The 20,503-nt window shown below is 44.2% G+C and overlaps 1 protein-coding gene and 1 long non-coding RNA gene across 2 annotated transcripts in view; both read right to left on the bottom strand.

Annotated features, from left to right (window-relative positions):
• LOC115302688 overlaps positions 1-742 on the bottom strand; it is a 90,837-nt gene extending 90,095 nt beyond the window's left edge. Inside the window, exon 1 of the long non-coding RNA XR_003913590.1 lies at positions 648-742. This is a non-coding gene — a long non-coding RNA (uncharacterized LOC115302688). The remainder of the gene's footprint in view (positions 1-647) is intronic.
• A 14,319-nt stretch (positions 743-15,061) lies between these two features.
• Positions 15,062-20,503, bottom strand: part of RAD51B (RAD51 paralog B) — a 562,933-nt gene continuing 557,491 nt past the window's right edge. Inside the window, exon 11 of the mRNA XM_029951882.1 lies at positions 15,062-15,516. Coding sequence (XP_029807742.1) covers positions 15,509-15,516 — 8 coding nt within the window. The 3' untranslated portion in view covers positions 15,062-15,508. The remainder of the gene's footprint in view (positions 15,517-20,503) is intronic.

Below are 20,503 nucleotides of genomic sequence, written 5' to 3' on the forward strand. Positions count from 1 at the left end.
TGCTGAGCCCAGAGCCTGATGTGGGGCTTGATCCCACAACCCTGGGATCATGACCTGAGCCCAAATCAAGAGTCAGATGCTCAACTGACTGTGCCACCCAGGCACCCCTGCATTGGTAACATTTCATTTCTTAAGCGGGGTGCTGGCGCAAGGATACTCTTTATGCCTTTTGTACGTGTGGAATTTTCCTAATGACTTTTCAGTCTCCATGGGAAAGCTCATGGCGCGTGAAGCCTGAGGAGCTTCGGAGCTTCCTTCCCAGTGTGGTAGCTTGTAAGTTGCTGTTTTTTTATTCCCTTTGCCAAGGTCTCAGAGGCAACACCTCCACAGAAAAAGCAGGACAGAGAGCTTGACCCTCCCAGCTCTTGGGCGTGCGGTTACTGGAACTGAGTACTTCCCAACTAGGGAAGTGTGAGGAAAGAAGAATGAGTCTAAGCCCCATTTTGTGTCCTCAGGGACAGCTTTTATGCCCCTTGATGGACACTGCCTCAAGTTCTTTTTCAAGTGAATTTCCCTTCGGCTACACTGTTTGCTTTTCCTGCCAGAGGATCCTGCCCCCTCCAGTGCAGCCCCGAGGAGACCCAACCCCTGCCTTCCTGGTGTGCAGAGCTTAAAACAAGAGCCCTCTGCCCATCGGACATCCTTACCATTTCCAGCTATTGAGTGTAATCAGGTGTGCCAGGATCTGATTTCAAAGCCCGAATCCAAGGGGCTCAGAGGAATCCTTTCTCCCTGTTGCTCCAGTGGGAGACAAAGGGGACTGAACAAACAGGATGTGCTGAGAGCTGCAGGGAGCACTGCCCGGCCAGAGGGGCGGGCCGCTGGGCTGGAACATGCAGCCCGTGAGCGGGGCATTGGCATGTGTGGTTAATCATGCCCAAGAGAAATAAGAAGCGAGACAAAAAGAACAGACGCAGTGATCCATCCAACAGCCTCTCTAGATGATGGTTCCTTATAGATAGTCACACTCTCGTGGGGTCTGGGGAGTTATAGAATTCCTACCCTACTAGAAGGTCCTGACTCTGGCCATTTACCTTGCAGTATTTCTAGAAATTGTGGGGCAGGGGAGAAGCAGAACTCGGGGATAAAAAGCAAGTCAGGACTGATGTGGGGTGCAGTTGGGAGAAGACACCCTGGGTTGCAGCCCAATATTTGGGTCCTCATGATTCTATTTGTTTCTGTCCCTGTTTCCATCTCTTTCAGCCCAGGCTGTAATTGCTGGGCTTGGGAACTTCCATCTAGTAAATCCTCTCAATTATTAACTTGAAAAAGAGTCCAAAGTCATACCAGAAAACAGAACCCTTCTTATGAAGATATCCTCTTCTTCCTGCCCAGTTTTATACGGAAGAAATCAGAGATTAAAATAATGTTTAGCAAGACCAGATTTGAAAGCAGACAGAGGTCATTGAAGGCAACAAGAGTAGGAAGCAACTTCCACTGGAAGGGGAGAAGCCCTGGGGATAGGTACACCCCGTCTCCAGTGGCAGAACTTAATGCTATCTGCCCCCAGTTCACCATGTTTCCGAGATACTGTAACTGGTGCTTTCAATTAGAGGTATTAGGAATATAGCCTACAGGCACTTCTGGTTCTTACAGGCACTGGGAGACGCACCTCACATTGGGAACGAGGCAGGAAGCACAAATGTCCTCCAGTACACAGGGAAGTCCTGCACAACTGGAGAATGATGCCAGCCTTTTACTAATAGACAACTGGTGGAATTGGTCATTCAACTCAACCTTGAGCTTCTCTGATGTAGAGTCTTTGAACATAAAGGCCACAGAAAAGGCATCTGAGAGGGAGTAGCACATTCAAAAGACACTGTTGATTCTAGATGAAATAAAAAGCACCTGGAAAACAAAAACCTGGGGCGCCTGGGTGGCTCAGTCGGTTGAGTGTCTGACTTCGGCTCAGGTCATGATCTCACAGTTTGTGGGTTCGAGCCTCATGTTGGGCTCTGTGCAGACTGCTAGCTCAGAGCCTGGAGCCTGCTTCAGATTCTATGTCTCTTTCTTTCTCTGCCCCTCCCCTATTCTCGCTCTGTCTCTGTCTTTCAAAAATAAATAAATGTTTAAAAAAATTTTAAAAAAAGAAAATGAAAACCTGCATGACATCTATAGTTAATCATGGTCTCCAAAGGCAACTCTGAAATAAACTCAAAAGTTTCCAGGAGAAATTTTAATCTGGCATAAAACATCAGATTTATGGAGATGCTTGCTCCTAGGGCTAAAGTTCTGGGTGCTAGAGTTTCAGAGGCTGTTTCACAGATAAAATAGGTCTGGGCATATACACAGTCACTTTGCCCCTATATGGTGTAAACAGCTGGCATGCTAAGAATGGCTAAGAAAGGAAATCACAGCCAAGAGTGGTTATGTGGACGTCACAATGAACATGCTGGTTATAAATGATTTCTGTTTATATAATGAGACAACCTGACTGGAGCTTTTCCTTAGTTAAGTGACCAGAGTGGAAACTGAGTGAGGGTCTTGGGAGGAATACTGGCTACATTAAATGAACTACCTAGGGTCAGTTTTGGAGGGGGCAGGGGGACACCAGCAGCCTCACCATCCAGATATTTCTTAAAGGGAGAGACTCAATGAATCCGGCATTCTACTCAGAATCAAATGTCCTTCACAAACACTTTGAATTCTAGGGAGATTGTGAGCAGAAAATTGCAATGCCTTTCAGAACTCCATTTGTGGTTCAAGATGAACCACTGCTAACTCAAAGGCTACCTAGTGGGGGGGGGGAGGGTCATCAATCAAAAGGTGGCAGGAGAGTCCCCCCCAGGTGAGCTAACTGAAAGGAGAGAGAAGATGTGCCCAGGTGGCAGAGAGAAAGCCAGGAAGGAAAGAAAAACCCCTTCCCTCGTTTCCTGGTGTAGCCAGGAGACAGAGCTGTTTGAGAGAAGCCTGGGTGTCACCCGAATTCTCTCTCAGAACCAGAGTGACTGGAGTTTGTCTAGGCAGAATGGAAATCCTTCCTCTGCCACCCACTAGTTGTATGACATCAAACAAGCTAGCTAAACCTGAACTTTGGTCCCTCACTTATAAGATGGGGTTAACGGTACCTGCCTCAGGGGGTTGTCAGGGAAATAAGTGATCATTTATTGATCACCTTGTATGTGCCAGGCCTCGTATCAGAGACTGGAGAGACAAGGGTGAAAGGGCAGACAGTTCCATGAGATCACTTACGGAGTGAACTGGGTACAGACACTGCCTAACATACAGTAGATGCTCAGCAAAGTCCTCACAAATTTGTTCCAGCCCACGGGTGCCTGAGTGGCTCAGTCGATTAAACATCCGACTCTTGATTTTGACTCAGGTCATGATCTCACGGTTTGTGGGATCGAGCCCCATGTCATACTTGGTGCTGACAGCGCAGACCCTGCTTGGGATTCTCCCTCTCCTCTCTCTGCCCTCTCCCCTACCACACTCTCTCTCTCAAAATAAATAAATAAACATTAAAAAAAATTTTTTTCCAGCCTAAAGTTACTAATCATGCTGTGCAGAATGAAGAGAGGGTAGATGGGTAAGGCTTTGCTGAGTGGTGATGGTGGAGCTGGGACCTGAATGACAGCAAGGATCCAGCCCTGGGGTCTGTGCCCCTCACCCCCTCTACCAACGGGGCACCTGCTGTGTACAAAGAGTTTTGTCAGGCTCTTGGGCCTGGCATTACACAGCACTTTCTAGCTTTACAAATGGCTCTACATATTAGAACAAATGTCAGTAGTTTTCAAATGTGTTCATTGGAACAAGAGCTATTCCATGGAGAGCCTGCAGGGATGTGGGGAGAGATTTTGAGCTCATATTCTCTTCAACTAGAGCAGTCCTTCTTTGACTGGTTTTATATCCTGGACCTCTAAGAAAGATCAGCCTGCTTACTCAGTGTCCTTAATGTGCTTGACACTGCTCTGGTGCCCGGGCCATTCAGTGAACAAATCAGAGCTTATCTCGTGTCAGAGAAGACACACCATGAATGGTAAACAAAATGAGTTATTTATTATGTTGCAGGGTGATGAGTGCTTTGGGAAAGGAAAAGAAAAGCAGGATGGGGGCAAGAAGAGTAGGCTGCAATTTACATAGGGTAGATCTCACGGAGAGGTGACGTTTTGGCACAAAGTTAGAGCAGTAAGGGAGTCATGCCAATATCTGGGAAAGGAGGGGAGGACATCAGGTATGGGACTGTCTGGGGAACAGGATTCTCTCAACGAGAGACGGGAAGAAGAGCGTGGAGAATGGGCTGGCCACAGCAGGTGAGCAGAGGGAGCAAGAAGAAACGGGATGACGGGCACACTGAGCTCTGAGGGACAGGGGAGAGGCTTTGCTTTCAGTCTGAGTGACAAGGGAGTCACTTCAGAGTTTTGAATGGAGGAATAGCATGATCTAATTTATGTCTTGTAACTGGAGAATGGGTCATTGCCTTAACCCAAGTTCAGAGCCCTGGTTCCAGCCTGGGGAAGGCTGGAAAACAACCATTCATCACATGGTCATCCCCAAGACCCCTTGGGGTGAAAACTGGGGAGATTACTTTTATGCCCATTTTACATTTTGGGAAATTGTGACTCAGGGATGTCACAGGGGTTCTTTGAGGGCATACACTGGAATACAGTGGGCTGGGGAATAAAGACCTACAGCCTCCCGTGACTTGGTCTCTGATGGGCTACTGGACATCAGGGGCTGGCTGTCTACTCCAGTGTCCAGCTGAGTTTCTTGTGTCTTTGAGAATTGTTTTAGTACAAACAGAAGACCACCTGGGTTTATTTGGTTTCTCAAAATTAGTATTTTATTTATTAAAGTTACACACTATAAAACTCAGTTGTCCCTTAGACTCTAAAGTTACCTTACAGGGGCGCCTGGGTGGCTCAGTCAGTTAAGCATCCGGCTTCAGCTCAGGTCATGATCTCACGGTTTGTGGTTTCAAGCCCTGTATCAGGATCTGTGCTGACAGCTCAGAGCCTGGAGCCTGCTTCGGATTCTGTGTCTCATTCTCTCTCTGCCCCTTCCTCACTTGTGCTCTGCCTCCCTCAGTTTCTCAAAAATAAATAAATGTAAAAAAATTGTAAATTTATCTTACAAATTTTATTCTACTCTATTTATAAATCACAGATTCTCAAGAAAAGCTTGTAATGTCCTCACAATCCAAAAGCTCCTACCTTGCCCTCTGCTTTTAAAATGAACCCAATACATTACAATGAAACCTAGTACATCCCATGTCATGTATCCCACAGTAAATCATGCCAGAAAGGAAGACAGAGTCCTGCTAGGGGGCTGGGGTGCAGGAGGGACTGAACCGGACAGGACTATGACCCCAGGCCTGCAGGCACCCTTTCTGCTAGGCACCCTGTGTCTGGGCAGGGCACTAGGGCAGAAGATTCAAGAGGCACGTGGATGAAGAAAGAAAAGGAAATGCTCTCTCTTCTTCTATTCCCTGTCTCCTTTTTAACCTTGACTCTGGAGAAAACTTTGTGAGGGCAAAGTTGCAGGTTGATGAGCAGAGCCTCACGGGGCAGCTTTGCAGCATAGATGCTCCAAGCCCCTGTCCCCTACCCTCCATGGTCCACCATCCCACCCCCACCCTCCCCAGCGTGTCTCTGCTTTCCTAACTCCCCTGCCCTCCCACCGCCTCTCAGGACTCGGGTCCTTCCCTACCACTCCCCCTCCTGCTGCCTTCCCCGACTTCCTTCGGGCCTTGGGAGCTCTCTGCCCTCCCCCCTCCTGGCCGTCCATCCAAACCCATACTCTTTGTTGCTGAATTCAAGGTTCTCAATACAATAAAGCTTTGATGCTTGGCCCCGAAAGAGAAGGAATGTCAGCTTAAATTAATGAAGGGTCTGAATAATAGAATTTTAAAGCAAAGTTTAGTTGCTTTCACGTAGTAAGACATCTTTTCCAGGGACAAGACTGCATTCAAATGCAGTAAAAGCTAATGCTGAGAAATGGGGCAATATGTCTTAGACTCTTTTAAATGGTTTAACAGAAAGAGCTCTCTATAATTGGCATATACTTTCTTTGTATCTGAGTGTTTTTGCTCCTAAAACCTTTATTTTTAGCAACCAACATTTCTGTTTATCATTGAGATTTTACAGAGCTTCTCACCAATCTACCAGTTTCAACTCCCAAATTCTTTATGACAGGAGACATTTCCACATGGAGAGTCTCTAAATTTTTTTAATTTTCAATTTTGTGAGCAATACATGGACACATTCTTGTTTACAAAAAATGAAAACCTTAGGAATAACAATAAATGAAAGCCTTATAAATAATAAAAAATAAAAATAAAAACATTGTGTCCCAGTTTATATCGCTTGAAGGTGGTAACAGTGTATGATCTATAACAAACGATCCTGCACAAAAATTCCTTTCAGGGGTCCTATCCAAAAGGGAACCATCTACATCTCACTGCGTTTTGCTTTCTTGCAACAGTAAGGCATCCATCCCAGAGGTGGGTAAAGCCCTGAGCTCTCCCATTCAGTATCGCTGTGTCTCATTCCATTGATTCCCTTTCTGTACTGCCACATCCACCCCTGAAAGGCACACTCACCAAGATGAAACGAACACAGCAAATGTTTTAACAAGGATTAAATCTAGATAAGGGTACTTGGGTGTTCATTATGCTATTTTTTCTACTTTTATGAATGTTTAAAATTTTCATAATAAAAAAATGAAAAACTCACCAAATGCTACGAATAACAAAATAGCCAAATAATCCTTAGAAGAAAAAAAGGATTGGTTCTAGTTAATGCTATCCTCCTCTTTATAGGGATTCCCAGCCCAGGGTTTGGGCAAGACTGAGCCTCACTTACAGGTACAGTTACAAAAGAAGTGCCTGGTGTATTTCTTAGCAATGTACACACGTTTGTAAGCCCATCCTACATATTCTCTTTTCCTCTGGGGGATAGGTTTTCCCCATTTTGCAAATGAGAAAACCAAAGGGTTTGGTGTGACTATCTAATAATGCCTGCCCAATTATTGTTTTCTTATGAGGCAGCAGGAATTGCTCTAGGCATCTATATGTATTAACTAATTTTATCATTACAACAACTCAGAGTTACATGTGTAAATTGCTCAAGATTGTAAAGCTAGTAAGTCGTGGGCTGAAATATGAACCCAGGCAGCATACTCATGAGCCCAAGCTCTTAAATACCTACATCCTCATGTGATGACATTACAGATGTCTTTCTAGTAGTCTGAGAGTAGAAATCTGGCAGCCTCCAGGTTTACTCCGAATGTAAATGTGCTGATTTGGCCCACAGAGTATTTTACAATTTTTAAATTAACTGCCGTAATTTAAAGACTTATTCAAAGAAGCACTTCATCTGAAAACCCAGATTTCTTGTTCCCTTGAAAAATCAGACATACCGGCAATATTAGGCTGGCATCCCACAAGGTAATAATTGGCTGGAACTGAGTATGTCCTGCCCCTGTAGGCAGGGCACACTCTTTCCAGTTTGTCACATTCGCCACTACTCCCTGTTACCACACCTGGCCTCTTTATGCAACTCTATTACCTGTCTAACATGAGCATTTGAGTTTGCAACCCCTGCGTGGTAAAAATCTACAACCCCAAAGAAGTAGAATGCAATGTCCATGCTGGTGGCATCAACACACTACCTAAGTCATATATTCACCCTACTGTCTATCCCCCAGCCACCTCTTAATGTTTCCAAACGTCCATCTTTTGGCTCTGCCTATCTCGGACACCCTCCCTCCCTAGCTTAGCCATTCTCAAGCTGACTGTACAGAGTCACATCTGCCATTTGTTGGTCCTATCTACTTTTCTCCCACTCAGAAGGGCAGTATCAAAGGATGGGAGATGATCTGTTAAGGAAGAGTTATGGTGGCTGTTATGGACTGAAATGTGTCCCACCCCCCACCCTCATACCACCAAATTAATATGTTCAAGTCCTAACCCCCAATATGACTGTGCTTGGAGATGGGCCTTTTTTTAAAAAGTATTTTTAATGTTTTATTTATTTTTGAGAGAGTGAGAGAGAGATAGCATGAGCAGGGGAAGGGCAGAGAGAGAGGGACACACAGAATCTGAAGCAGGCTCCAGGCTATGAGCTAGCTGTCAGCACAGAGCCCAACGTGGGGCTCAAACCCGCGAACCGTGAGATCATGACCTGAGCCGAAGCTGGACGCTTAACAGACTGAGCCACCCAGGCGCCCCAGGAGATGGGCCTTTAAAGGGAGGTAATTAGAGTTAAATGAGGTCATAAGAACAGAATCCTAACCCAAGAAGGCTGGTGTCATAAGAAGAGGAAGAGACAGTAGGATCGCACACATATGAAGGACCACGTGAAGACAAAGTGAGAAAGGGCCTATCTGCAAATCCAGGAGAGAGAGGTCTCAGGAGAAACCAAACTGTCACCTTGATCTTAGACTTCCAGTCTCCAGAACTATGAGAAACTACATTTCTGGTCTTTTAACTATTCTGTGGTATTCTGTGATGGCAGCCTTAGAAGATGAATACAGCAGGAAACTATTTTTCATGTGTCCTCCACTTACTTTTCCACCTACCCAGCCCTGTACAATCACCTGACACTCAAAGCCATTTGGGTTAGTTACTAAGAGGAGTTGTCCACAATCTCAGTTAAGAAGGTCTATTTTTTCTCCACTGGTGTAAGCACAACCGTCAGAATGGGCTGGGATGGTGGGGAAAGTGCTGGGAAGATGCCACGAAAGAATTCCATCAATAAGACGCAGTCAGGACATTTCGCCAAATCTCATGTACCTGAAATAGGGAGAAGTTGCCTGAAGTACAAGCAAAAGGAGACTCTGGAGCTGTGATGTGGACATGGAAAGTATTAGTAAAACCTAAAGTGGCTTAAGGAACATTGAGAACTAGTTGGTTGGTTTTTGCAAGCTCGGTTTTTTTCTGGACAGTCTGAGTCCAGCTTAAACAGTGATGGTCAGAATAATTACTGTAAAATTGGCTTTATCTTAAGCCTTCCTATGGGTTTCCTCCAGGTGTTCTGGTTAGAGAGACTTATGTTATTAACACAATGATAGGTGGTTGCTGATTAACCCCAGAAGGGCCCAGAGGACTGGGAGAAAGCCAAACTGGCTTCTGTTCCATATTTGCATCAGCTTTCAAGCTGTTGGAGTGGTAATGACTGTGCAGTTGGATGGTGGTGTTGGAGAGAGAGGCTGGACAAACCCCAGATGGGTTTTCAGATCCCAGCGGACAGACAACGGCAATAGATTTCAACCTCAGATTCTAAATGGGATGAGCAGAGACCTGGAAATAATCCAGAGGAATGGCTCTAGAATCCACAGCAGCAGGTTTAGAAATGTCACCAGAACTACCTTCCCCGCCATCATAGGCTCCTAGGAAAACTGCAATTTCCATCAGTAGATAAAAGTTTGAACAAGGTTCGATAAATGATTTAATCAAAACTGGCATACCCAGAGCTCAGTAAAGGGCAGGGAAATACAGAGTTGTTTAGACTTCACTTCTAGCCTCACTTCCACTGAAAAGAATACAGAAATACTGAAATTTTAATGTAGATGTTTGGGGTTGGCCTTTTAACCATCTGATGAAGTATAAAGGCAATGGTCTCTAAGGAATAACAGGCAAAGCCCAAGAGCATAATTTAATTTTCCCTCTACTCCTCTCCTTGATGTGTGAATTCAGACAAAGCATAATTCCTCTGACTCACTTAAAACAGGGCAACACCACACATGGCCTCCAAAAATATCATAGAGGTTTGTGAGAACTGCCGCTGAAGAGCTTTGGACATCCTGGTGAGAACACTATCAGCAAAGACGTTATCTACCAAGACTTCATCTCTTGTGTTCTAAACCTTAGTTTGAAAGTAAATTGCTTGGGAAGTGATATTCAAGAATTTGGCACCAGGGTGGGGGCCTGGAAAAATGCATGGGTCTGGGAGGGGAAATAAGGATCCTTGCAGGGGTCAGAAAAAGCTCTTGGAAATTAGCACAGCTAGACTGTCTTCCTGTTCTGCTCCATCTAGGTCCCTCCATGGAAGTTTCTCATGTTTCTGCCAATGTTTGATTTTGGGGAAATTGCTCCAGAGATTAGAAGAGAAAAGGTACTTTGGTTCTATGATGGGAATAGGGTTTTCTTTAGCTAAGTAAGAAAAGGTTTTATTTCCATTCTTCCTTCCACACCTTCCTCAATCTTCATTATATCCTCAAATTCATTTCAAGAGTTCTTTCTTCCCACTCACTAGTCCTACACTTCTGTGACTGGGCACTTCAACAGGCTGAGAAGCAGGATACTGGACCAGGGTTTGGGGGATGAGAAGTAATGGGGGCTTAGGCTCTGGCTGGAGATTAGGTCTACAGGGATGAGATGGGGGGAGAAAGAATCGAGAGAGAATTAGTATCCTTGCAGCAATCCTTTAAGGGTTCAAAGAGCACATTGGGCTCATCTAGTCCTCACCCCCTCACAGACCCTCTAAGGGAAGCTGCCTTGCCCCATCTTCTACTACTTAGTTAGCCACGTTTACAGCTCTTCTCTCAGCCCACAGCTGACTGGCTGGCTAATGACCAGTGATGTTATTTGGGACAGAGCAGTGAGGCAGCCTAAGCCAATGAGATCATCTCTTAGGAATTTTAACTAGGAATACCAAAGAAAAAAGCCTATGGGAACTGAAGTTGAAAGGCTAAGGTATATATGAAGGAACTCAAGAGCCCAGGATAAGCCACATGCAAGTTGAAGTTTTGAGTAAGCAGAACTACAGTCTGTAGAGCATGTCTGCTGGGGGAGGGTACCTCGGGCAGAAATACAGAGGGAAGCAGAGACTCTGAAGTAGTAAGTTCCCAGGGCTGCCCTTGCTCCTGAAGGCTTTCCAATCCCAGGCTATCTATACCCTTAAAAATACATTTTCCTTTTTAACTGAGGTAACTGAGACTGTTCTCAATGAAGAGAGCCCAACTATAACAGTTAATACGAGTTCCATGTAGGTAAGTAGAAACTGAATTATCTGAAGACTTTGCTTTGGGGAGAATGAGCAGTCTGGCTCCCTTAGCTGCTGCCATTTCTTATTTGGAAGCATCTTGTGTACTTGAGATGAAATTTTAGGCAGGCAGGAAACAGTATGTCCTAAATTCTCCCTTGGTTCTTATGATGTCAGGGTAGGCCAAGTCTATGCTTGAATCCTGAAGAAAGGAGGTCTTGCCTTCTCCAAAAAGTGGGCTTGTCTGAGAAAGTTAAGTCCTTTTTAAGTTACTAAGATCCAGGCCTACAAATCTCTTCGAGGGAAGCTTTAAAACCATGACTTTTTCCCTAGTTAAAAGGAGCAAAGAGGTGTGGCAGCCATGTTGGTTCACCAGGGAGATCTCGTGAATCATTTCTCATCTCCGATTTCAGGGCTTAGGAGGGCTAAACTGAAAGGAAAGCTGAGAGCAGCCCTTGTCAATATGAAACCCCATCTATTATGTCCGCAGCCTGTTGGAAATGTCCCCCAGCAAGGCTGCCATCAGCACTTGACTGAAAACACATGGAAACACCCCACTCAGAGCAGGAATTCATTATTGGAAGAATAATAAGGGAAAGTTTTTTTCTTCTCTCCTCTCTCTCTCTCTCTCTCTCTCTCTCTCTGTCTGTCTCTGCTGGGAGAGCTGCCTTCTGGAAAAGTTACAGGGTTTAGAGGGAATTTGAATCATGTTTGGTAATAAGAGGAGGACTGGAGGAGAAAGGGCACATTTCCAGAAGTTCTTCCATATGATGGTTCTGGGCAACTCAAAATTAGTTGTTCCATCTTAGATGTATTACTGAAATCAGGCCCTGGCTCCCTTTAACCCCTTCTCCCTTCCTGGAGTTATTAGTATCTGATAGCTCCAAGGGGAAAGTACCCAAAGTTAACTCATTTTCTGTGGCTACACCTCTCTTTCAAATGGTTGCCTGTAGACAAAATGCCTGTAGACTAGAACACTACTTGGTTTTCTTTCCTCAACACTAACCCGTAAGTCTCCAATATATGCTGGATGATCTAAAGGAATGGTGTATACAAGGAATGAGTGTGAAAGGAGATATGTGCCAGCTCACTGGCTATAGCATTAAGTGGCAGACATTACAAGTGTTCACTAATACATAGTTCTCCTTCTCTTCCAAATGCAGAGGAGGTTTGTACTTCCCACCTCCTTGGAGTTAGGCGTGGATGCATGACTGCTTGGCCATGAGAGCAGAAGTGATGGGTGTCATTTCTTGGGGGAAGCACTTAATTGCTAGGGCACAGCCCTTCTCTCTCTTCTCCTACTGTGGCAATTGTGGAAGTACACGTTGCTACTGAGATGAGACACTGAGTCGTCACATGGAGGACAGAGTCCACACTTTTAAGGTCAGAATCTGCTACTTTGCACTCCCTCTTGCCTCATTTCCCTTTTCCCCATGACCCAATCCTCATTTCCCATCTCCAGAATTCTCATTTGGCAATCCTGGTTTTACCAGATAATCTTTTAAATCCCATCCATGAATGGTAACTTTGCTCACAACATACAACATAGAAGCCCTATGCACAGAGTTCAGAACTTGTAGGCTCATCCGGAAATGTTTGCTCTGTGGGCTGATAGGGACCACTTCTGAATCCTCACTGGGACTGCTGCACCTAGGAGGCCAGCACAGTTACGGGAACAAAGTTGAACTCTGACATATAAATGTATACGTACATGCACACACACAGAAAAAATATCAGTGAGTAGCATCCAGGTTCGATACAAGTTACCTCACTAGCATCTCATGGGAGGTACCAGGTTTGACAGGTTCTCAGTTCATGAATACCACCTGTGTCCTCTCTCTTACAAACACGTCCTAGGGCAACCTTCCTGAGCCTGTCTCCTAATCTTTAATCATGGTGGAAGGAAAAGGAGGTAGTGATGGAGCCTCCATTCAACTCGCAGCACCGCTGCCCAGGCTTTCTGCAGCCACCCCTCCCTGTGGAAGATCAAACCACCTGGGTTGTTCCTGGTGATTCTTTTATTTGGAAAATATCCATAGAGTTCCTATCCCGTGCATAGTATTGTGCTGAGTATTTTAGTGAACTGAGGATGACTAGAAGTTGTCATACATGTGAACAGAAATACTAGATAGGTGAGGGTCGAGAGAGGAAGAAGAGGACCAAGTGGGTTCAAATCCACATCCCATCACTTTTTAACAAAAGACTGAACTTTTCTTGCTTCATTGCTCATCTGCATGGGAGGAATGATGCAAAGTCCTACCTTGTGAGACTGTTAGGATTAGGTAAACTGTTGCATGTGTAGTGTGTGTCAGACATGCAGCAACACTTAATAAGTATTGGCACGAAGCAAACACAGCATGCAGGTCCTGTCCCGGGAGCATGGTTTGTGGTGAAAAGCCCCGTTGGAACTTGGACTAGGAGAGTGTGGGGATTGATTTGTCAGTCGCTGGGTGTAGAGCTCTTTTGCAGGGTTTCCTGCTGTCGAAAAAATAGGCTCAAGGAGGAACACATTTATTCCTTGACACCTGGAATTGGGAGGTGTCTGTCTGTACCTTTCTCAGAAACTTTTGAGTGCCCTGTTTTAATGTGTGAACTGTCCAGTTTTTCTTTCTTGGTGGGCAATAAAAGTGGAAAGAAACCAAATTAATAGTTACAGAGAAGAAAACATCTTTCCCAACTCCTCAAATAGTCCTTTGATGTTTGAAATTAGCCAATTCACCTAATAAGAATTCACAGGAAATATACATTTAATAGCGGCAAAAATTCACCTTGCTTTTCTCAAGTGTTCTATTGAAGATCACAAGTTCTCAAAACACATCTCACTCAGAGGGAGACAACTAACACAGTCTGGAAAGTCTGCCTCCGTGACCTCTTCCAGGCCTACCTGAATCCTTCTTGCCTTCTTATGCCCAGCACATTGTTTGCTCTCCAGGAATACTTTCCCCGACTCATGCCAGCTGGATAACACGTTCCCACTCTTGTCCTTGCAGCATGTGGCTTGGGTGTACATCTATCATGTCAATTCATTGTATTCTGTTTTATATTACAGTCAGTAGTCTATGAGTCTTTCCCATACCTTACAATACAGTTCTCGAGGACCTGACACATATCCTGCTCTTGTGAGCTTCACCACAGCACTTGGTATGTGCTCAACAAATACTGAGTTGTTAAAGGACAGTCATGCAGTTATTCTTCACTGATCTGTACCTGCTTGGTGCACAGCATTCTGGTGGGCACCGACAGGAAACGTGAGATAGGATAAGACTTGACTGTAGACTCCAAAGTATTTAAAAACCTCTGGAGGGGGAGCAGGTATAAGTGATTCTATAGAGGACAGCTTGGGGGTCACTAACAACTTGGCTAAGAGAAGTACCCATGTGGAGGCACCTGGGTGGCTCAGTCGGCTAAGTGTCCGACTTCGGCTGAGGTCATGATTTCGTGGTTCCTGAGTTTGAGCCCTGAGTTTGTGCTGACGGTGCAGAGCCTGAAGCCTGCTTCAGATTCTGTATATCTCTCTCTCTGCCCCTTCCCAGCTCATGCTCTGTCTGTCTCTCTCTCTCTCAAAAATAAGTACACATTAAAAAGAGAGAGAGAGAGAGGTCCACATGCCAAAGGCTGAGAAGATTTGATGCCTGGCTTTGAAGGAGCCGTAGCCCTGAGGCCTTGTACTGAACCCAGCCTTGAAGCTTTGGTTAGGAACCTCATGACAGTAGGAGGGCTTAGGCTGGGTGTTCTTCTGGAAACAACTAAATTATCCTATGGGTCACCAATTGGTTTATTTGCTAATTGACTGGCCCAGCTTTAGGCTTTAAATCCAAAGAACTCATTTCATCCTTTATTAAATACTGCATGAATCTCACTCTTTGTTCTGCAGGGCTGTACACAATATACTAGAGAAACTTGAATTTACACCACAATAGTTGTGCCACTAATGACCTTCCAAATGCCACTAATACCATACATGTTCTGCTTCTCAGTTGGATCCGAACCTGTCAGTGCATTCTGAGCCCGCTGACCTCCCTCTGACACAAGAGCAGGCCCCCACGCCCGTGCCCGCCCCCAGCCTCCCCATCTTTCCATGATTTCATTTCTGAATCAGTTACTCTTTGGAGACCCCAATTCCTTTACACCCACTCTTTTTACATGGCGGACAATACTTTATTCGGAAATGTTCCCTCCTGTAATTACAAATCCTGTTAGTCATCCTCCTCCTCTCCCCAGGGGGATTGTGGGCTTTAATTAATTAACGTGGCTAAACCGCTTTGAGGTGCCTGGTTGAAAGGTGCTATATATGTGCAAATTATTATTATTATGGCTGTTGACATCCCACTGCGCAAAGCCTTCAGCCTCATGCATCTAGAGACCTGAACAAAGGCTTCTTCATCCTCACCTTCCCTGCTAGGTCTGAGATGGCTAGCTCAATGGTATGGGGGCAAATCTGTTACCGTATCAACATCAATCAACTAATTAATCCCCATTATGTTGGCTTCCGTGTCCTTCTTCCAAGCAGCACCATCCTGGTTTCATTTCACATATCGTGCCCCCATCAGCTCTAGACAAAGGTCATAGTGTCCCCATGGCCTCTATTGGCCTAAAGGAGAAAAAAAAAAAAAAAAAAAAAGAGGGAGAGAAAGTCAATTTGAAAAAAATAAAACAAAATTGTGTTGTCATGAAATGCACTAACTTCTCATGAATAGTCTAAATAAAACTTTCCTTCCAGCTGTAGTCCTCTTACATACATACCTACCTATTACCTAGGGAGCCTTCAGCCTCACAAACCAGAGAAACAGCATCAGTGTGGGGTAAAGTCCGGCAGCCCTGGCTTGACTGCTGATCACTATAAATAAAAGCCCTCTCTGGGTTGGGTGGGAAGAGGTCATCCAGAGAAGTGGGAGCCCCTCTACAGCTTCCTCCACTAGCTCTCAGGTTTCCCCTGAGAAAGCCAGCTGCCATTGGGAGCCAGGAAGCCCTCACAAAGACAGGGGACCATGATTTAGATGTTTTGTGCTGCACCTAGCAAACCTCAGTCCTTAACAAATGCCCAGTGCTTCCACTGTGATGGTAGCCATTGAAAGCAGCCCTGTGGGGGAGATGTGGCCTCTCGAAGGGACGCTGCTGACCAAAATGCCCCTTACAAGGTTGTGCCTCAGACCTTTTGTTAGCGTGGACGTGGGTGAGCCTCAGGGGGTCATGTCTTCATCTGCCTCCATTTATCCTCCCTATTGAAGGGCTCCTTCAGGACATCGGTCAGTCTCTGTGGGAAGTGATTTGGAGGGCAACAAAAGAACTTGGGCCCTTGGGGGGCCTTCAGAATTCAGTAAACATCTGGACACGGAAGGCCAGGTTCTCAAGCATTCTAGCTGGGGAGATGTCAAAAGAGAGAAAAAGCTGTGCGTGCAAGGCAAGCTCTTAGTTCTGTGGTGACATTTGTTGTAGAAAAACACAGCCGCCCCAGTAGGTAGATAGAAAGATTTTTCAAAAGCTCCTCTATTTGTCAGTTTTTGTGAGTGCAATGTACTGTTTGTCAGTACTTGTGGCATGTGTGAGGAAGTAGAAGTTTCGCATGGCTGGGGAGCGGCATGTGATGGATGTTCTGATTCTGTATGGGCCATGAATAACCCATGATTGCACAAGCCTGTCCTGGGAGTTGTTGTTAAGCATTTCTGTTCTCCTTGAGGTTTGTAAAGTATTTTCTAGTCAAGGTGACTTGTTAGATTCTCATCATGAGCACATTTTAATTGACCAAAAAATGAAGTACTGAAGCTAAGGGATTTACATTTCATCACATGGTGAAATTCAGGATCTGAACTCTTGACTCTCAACATTCCCTTTATTATTGAATCAATCCATTTAGAGCACATTAGTCAGCATGATTCAACATTAGTCACAGGGCACTAATCAGCATTCCCCAGGGTCCTCAAATCTTTCCTCAAACAGCAAAAGAAACTGGCCTCTATCAAAAGACAATGGAAAGCCATTTTCATCAGTATTCACAGGATGGTGTCCTGTTCAACCCCTCCCCATACTCTCAAGAACCTTCCTTAGTCATCCTAGTTGAAATGATTCTATCTCCTTATTTTTTTTTAGTGTTTATTTTATTTTTTAAGAGAGGGAGAGAGAGAGAGCGCACAAGCAGGGGCATGGCAGAAAGGAGGACAGGGGATCCAAAGTAGGCTCTGTGCTGACAGCAGAGAGCCCTATGTGGGGCTTGAACTCACAAACCATGAGATTATGACCTGAGCTCAAGTTGGATGCTTACCAGACTGAGCCACCCAGGTACCCCGATTCTATCTCTTTTAAATATATCACATTGTTTGAACCTTGATAAAAGGTGCCATGGTTTGCCTTTGATTAAACTTATTTTGTTTTTGAGCTAACTAGAGTTTGAGCTACTAGAAGAGAGGGAGCATTTTCCTTCCAGTCTCTGAGCTCCATGGTTTACAAACAATAGATACCTCAACAAATATCTGCTGAACTAAACTCACACTGAAATGGAGCTTAAGTCATATTCCAGAAAGAACACCAAGTCCTTTTGGAAGAAGTTTTCGAAGAAAATCAACAACCTGAATTGATTTAACATCTTTTGGTATTATTACCTGGGCATTTTCACAAATGCAAATTGTTAGCTCTGCAAAGATAGCCAAATGGCTACCACGTTGTAAAAGAGGATCCAGTCTAACTATCGTCCAGGCCTTGAAATAAAGTTTTTAAATATAACCGTATTCCAACTGACATTTTATTTCATGTTTAAAAAAATGTGGAGACAGGAAAAAACATTTTGGGGGAAAAATTTGGACCCAAATTCATACCTTGCTTTAGGCTATAAGCACAAGTAGCTCTTGGTCAAGTATCTTTCTAACATAGTGCATAGTAGCACAGACTAAAGTTTCTACTTGAGAGAGATTCTGTTTTGGGTGGGGGACCAACATTTTTGGTGCTGATCCTTGGTGGCATTACTAATTGTGATATCCTACTTCTTTGTTCTAGACTCTACCAAAGAGGGTCCTGTTAGCATTTTTAACACATAATATTTACAATACAATATTTATGTTGCCTTTCAACATTATGCTACAAGCCCAGCCTTAGGGTCTGTACTATTGTATCCTGGGGTCTAATCTTTGCAACTGGGCTCCTCTGAAAAGGATGTGTCACTGAATATTCATCTCCCCTTCTCTCTCATGGTAAAAGAACTCCCAAAATTTAGCTAGGCACCTGGTTCCCAGATAAACAACTATAACTGTCCAGTCTTTCTTCTCATATATCGACAGATTGGCCAACATTATATAAACAGGAATAATGTGTGTAACTTCTGGTTAATATCCTTAAAAAAAAGAAGATGCCCTTTCCTCCCACCATCACTTTCTACTTCATACAAATTCTGCTACCTGGATGGAGGTAATGATGCTGAGCCATTGTAGACTATGAAAATGAGGGCAATATCCTAGGTGTGATGGGGCAAGAAGTTAAGAGCCTGGGTCCCTGGACAAATACATGGGATGAGTTGCCATACTAGTTCTGGACTCTATTCCTCTGCAATGCTATGTGAGAAAGCAGTAAACCTCACTTTTGATTTATATTATGTGGATACTGTTCATTTATATTATGCTTCCACCCAGCCAAACTTACAACCCAACTCAGGAACTTTCTTGAGGGATTGCTTACAATAGTGTGCCTGATCCACCTTAGCTTAAGATTTTAAGATTCAAGATTCAGGACACAAGTGGAATATCCCAAAAGAAGCTCATGAAGCCTGAGAAATAAGTTGCCAGAGGGGCTGCCATGATGGAAGATGAGAGGTTCCACACCCATTTCTGATTTTATAAAATCTTAGGAGCCCTGAGTACTTCTGAAGGGCTACAAACCCAATTCTGAGGCAATGAACCCCACTTTGCCTTTCTGGAACTCAGTCTGCTGACCTGAAAATAAGGGCGATGGATGAGACTAAAATCTCTCATTCTTGGAAGTGTAAATAGTTGCAACTTTGGGAGGAATTAAAGTAATTTTGTCAACTTATCATCTAAGTATATGCATAAGGAACATATGTTGTGCACAAGACCCCTCTAGAGACTATGGAAAGATTATACCCCAATGGCAGAGATAAAAGAGGTATCCACAGAGACTATATGAGAAGACTGCCCATGCAAACATGACAACAAACTTATAATTACACACAGTTGTATAACAATTGGTTCGCTACTTCCACAGGAAGTTTAAATTGGTAAATGTCCTTGGAAAGCAACTTGGGAATATACAGTAAAGATTAAAGTGTGCATACCCTCTGACCAGACATTTCACTTTTTATGTATACCTAGAGAAACCCTCACACCAGCACATGAAGAAGCACATGTAACAGAATCCACTTAGTTAACAAATAATTGAGATGTCCATCAATAGGGGAATGGATAATGTGGTATATTCATACAATGAATATGGATACCTCATTAAAGTAAAAGAACATGATCCATGTGGATCAATATGGGTAAATTAGAAAAACATGACCTTAAGTGACAAAAGCAAGTTGTGGATGTGTCTACTAAACCATTTACGCAAACTTGGAATGTGTTCAAGACAAATCATTGTATTATATTTGGATTCACATACATGTAGAAAAGTTCTTCAGAACGAGGGAAAGGATATGTATCAAACCCTGGAAAGTTTCTACTTCTGTGAAAGAGTGTGAGGTAGGAATAGGTACAAAAGGGTTTTTTATTTTGTTAAGTTTCATTCCTACAATTAAAAAAAAGTCTGAAACATGACAAAATTTTAACATTTGCTAAGACTGGGTGTTAAAGTCATGGGTTTTATTATTTCCTGTCCTGTTCCGTATTTAAAATATTTTATTTTGCACATTGAAGCTAACAGCCAGGGTAAAAGAAGTAAACAAAGTAGAGGGCTGGTGTGAGAAAAGGCATGGAGGCAGGAAATGTGAAGTAAACGTTAAAAAAGAGGAGAGAACCAGCAGAGGGGCGTGCTTCCTCATCTTCCCCGGGGAAGTTCCTCCCTGAGAGGCAAGCAGGAGTCACGACGGACAAGGCGTTGGCCTGCACAAGCTTTGTGAGGCTGCAGTGGCACCTGGCAGCCCAGGGACCATGTGACAGACCTGCTCTGCCCTCTTCTCTGTGACCTCTGGGAGAGGAGCTCACTCTCTCTGCTCCTCTGAATCCCAAGGCCCTCTGCCCAGGCTTCCACACAAATGCCAGGCTGTGCCAGGTGTGTGGGTTGTATTTACCAAGCAGACACCTCCATACCTGGATGGAAATAGATGGAGAATCTTCTGGGTCACTTTGCAGAAACATTTAGACGTGTTACTAATTCAAACTGAAATCTGATGAACTAGATGGTGGTATTTGGGGGAAAATAACTTTTCAATAAATCATCCAGTTGGCTCAGGGTCTAAGAAAATGGGGTGGAGGAATCCAACCCAACTTTGTGACAAGGGAACAAACAGAGGAGATTAATGCCTCTCCCAATAAGCTTCAAAAGGCAATCAAACAAATATTATTGATTTTACAAGAAAGATGAGGTACACAGCTTTCCAGCCCTTAAGAAAAATCACTGTTTCATTGTTTTCTGATTTC

This window comes from Suricata suricatta, chromosome 9, assembly GCF_006229205.1.
Source record: "Suricata suricatta isolate VVHF042 chromosome 9, meerkat_22Aug2017_6uvM2_HiC, whole genome shotgun sequence".
NCBI classification, from domain to species: Eukaryota; Metazoa; Chordata; class Mammalia; order Carnivora; family Herpestidae; genus Suricata; species Suricata suricatta.